Genomic DNA, 3256 nt, shown 5'->3' on the forward strand with positions numbered 1-3256 from the left:
CATATAATAACAGTATCGTTATTACTATATCTACATGAGATATGTAATATACACTCAATAACAATATCATTATTACTATATCTTCATTAGGTATAATGTAATATACTGATCCCTTCCCACAGATCAATGTACATATAATAACAGTATCAATATTCCTATATCTACATTAGATATGTAATATACATCTAATAACAATATCATTATTACTATATCCACATCAGTTGTAATTTCATATACTGATTTAATCCCACAGACCAATGTACATTTAATAACAATATCATTATTACTACATCTACATTGGATCTAATGTAATATACTGATTCCTTCCCACAGATCAATGTACATTTGATGAGAACATCGTTGCTACTATATCTACAATGGATATAATATAATATACTAATCCCTCCCCACAGATCAATGTACATATAATAACAGTATCGTTATTACTATATCTACATGAGATATATTGTAATATACATTTAACAACAATATAATTGTTACTATATCTACATGAGATATATTGTAATATACATTTGATAGCAATATAATTGTTATTATATCTACATGAGATATGTAATATGCATTAAATAACCATGTGATTATTACTTTTTCTGCATCAGATACGTAATATTCATTTAATAACATTGTCATTATTACTATATCTATATCAGATCTAATGTAATATATATTTTTTGACAATATAATTGTTACTATATCTACATGAGATATATTGTAATATACATTTAACAACAATATAATTGTTACTATATCTACATTAGATATAATGTAATATGAATTTAATAACAATGTCATTATTACTACATTTAATAACAATATAATCTACGTATGCGATGTAGATATAGTAATAATGACATTGTTATTAAATGTATATTAGATACCTGATGTAGATATAGTAACAATTATATTGTTATTAAATGTATACTACGTATGCGATGTAGATATAGTAATAATCACATTGTTATTAAATGTATATTACAGTACATCTCTTGAGTTCCGTTGTGGTAACGGTCGCGTGGGAACGGGGATCTGTGAAGCGGAGCCATTATAGAGCGCGAAAGCTAGAAAGTGAAGTATAAAAAGAAAGAGTGGTAGAGGGTGTGAGTGAATAGGGGCAGGAAGGAGTGGTGGTGGAGGGAGGGAGAAAAGTAGTGAAAGAGAGAAGAAAGGTCGTAGAGAAACGAGCACATTAGGTGAGAGGTTAGAATCCAGAAGGCTTAGAAAGGGAGGCAGTTCGGAAGAGGAGACGGAAACGAGCGACGCCTAGGGAGCAGAGAGAGCGGCGAGCACAGAAACAAGGATGGCCGATAAGGCAGAGGAAGGAGCGGTGAAGAGGAGTGGAGAGGCAGGAATAGAAGACGGGACGAAGGAAAAGAAAGATGCGGAGGGGAGGGAGGAGCCCAGGAAATCGGAAAAGGGGGGGAAAAGAGGTAGGCCCTCGAACATAGAGGTGTTGAGAAGAGAAAGGACGATGAGCATAGGAAGCATGGAAAACCTAGAGGAAATATGGAAGAGAAAAAGGGAGGAAGGAAGTGAAGAGGGTACGCAAAAAGGAAAAGACGATGAGGGGAAAAAACGATCAAGCGAATGGATGTTTAAAGAAAGCAATGTGACGGAAAGATCTCCAGAGAAGAAAAAGGAAAGGAGAGAAGGTGTTGGAGAAGTTGGCGAAATAAAAGAATTAATAAAAGATTTAGGAAGAGACCTGGGAGGGAAGATGGAAAGGGTGGAAGAAAATATGAGGGACCTAAGAAACGAAGTGAGAGAAGGAATAGAGAAGTTAAAGGAAGATTCGATGAGAAGGGAGAAATGGTGGGCAGAACAAAAGAGAGAAATGGAAGGGAAGATAGAATTCCTGATAAGAAAGATTGAGGAATTAGAAGAGAAGGGGGAAGGGGGGACAAAGTGGAATGAGATGGAAGAGAAAGTGCATAAGACGGTACAGGAAGTGATAGAAAAAAGAAAGGAGGAAATAGGAGGTGAGAAAATGAATGAGAAGCTGAGTGAGCTCGAAAAGAAATGGGAGAGGAAGGAGAAAGAAGAGAGAAGGAGAAAGAAGAGAGAAGGAGAAAGAAGAGAGAAGGAGAAATATAATAATCAGAGTTACGAAAGTAAGAAGAGAGGTGATGAAAGAGAAGGCGGAGGAGATTTTAAAACTAACAGGTGTAGAAGACGCAATAGAGGAGGTAAAAGAATTAGGTGCGAGTGAAAGAGGAAAAGAAGTTAGCATGATGCTGCTAAAAATAAAATCAAATGAACTGAAAAGGAGGATAATGGAAAACAAGAAGGCGCTAAAAGGAAGAGAAGACAGGATAGAAGAAGACTTAACGTGGGCGGAGAGGAAGACATAATGGACGTTAAGAAAAATCGGAAGAGAAGAAAGAGAGAAAGGAAAATACGTGTGGGTAGACTACGGGAAGATAAGAATAGAGGGGAAATGGTGGAGATGGGATGAAGAAAAGGGAGTGCTGGTAGACTGGGAGGGGAAGGCGAGGAAGTACTCCCAAGGAGAAGGACAAAGGAAGGGGGTAGAAGAGAAGGGGATATAGTATTGGAAATAGGTGGTGAAACAAAATAAAAATGAGAAAATACTTTTAAATGAAAACTTTATTTAAAACACTTGGAAGGGCACGTCCGTACCGCTCGGAAGAAACAGTCAGACTAAGACAGGTCAGTGACGAAGAATTCGTCATTGTCTAAATAAGCCAAGAAGGAACACAGCTGCACCCTCTTGACTTGTGTCTCGAAAAAGAAACGCAATACGTACGTCGATGGTTTTTGTAAACGGAACGAAAGAAACCTTTCTCTTCTTGAACGATAAAAACCAACACGCCTCCTCAAAAATTAATCGACTGCAGTAAAATGACGATACACCTTCCATGTGCTTTTCTGGGACAAATTACATATGGTCCAACATTTGTTGCTGAGGATTAGGGAAACCCAGAAAAACCTAATCAAACCATTACACTGAAATATAATACATGTATATACATATTTACATGTTTACAAAAAAAATAATATGATATTATTCTAATCCCATTCCTTTTCTAAATTCCAGGAATTTTACTCCAGGTAGCGGCTTGGTCATTGCATCTGCCAGCTGACTATCTGTGGGAATATATTTCAGTTTTATTACCTTTTTCTCAATCTGTTCCCTTGAGAAATGATACTTTATGTCTATATGTTTTGACCTTTTATGATCAGTTGGATTGTTCGCTATGCTAATACAACCATTATT

The 3256-nt window shown here is 36.3% G+C and overlaps 1 protein-coding gene across 1 annotated transcript; it reads left to right on the plus strand.

Moving 5' to 3' along the window:
* The first annotated feature begins 1318 nt into the window (after nucleotides 1–1318).
* On the plus strand, nucleotides 1319–2369 carry LOC123988003 (golgin subfamily A member 6-like protein 22). The gene is made up of 2 exons (XM_046286575.1): nucleotides 1319–1997; nucleotides 2182–2369. The coding sequence occupies exons 1-2, from the start codon at nucleotides 1319–1321 to the stop codon at nucleotides 2367–2369; spliced, it is 867 nt and encodes a 288-aa protein (XP_046142531.1).
* The last annotated feature ends 887 nt before the right edge of the window (nucleotides 2370–3256 follow it).

This window comes from Osmia bicornis, chromosome 7 (genome assembly GCF_907164935.1).
Source record: "Osmia bicornis bicornis chromosome 7, iOsmBic2.1, whole genome shotgun sequence".
Classification (NCBI taxonomy): Eukaryota; Metazoa; Arthropoda; class Insecta; order Hymenoptera; family Megachilidae; genus Osmia; species Osmia bicornis.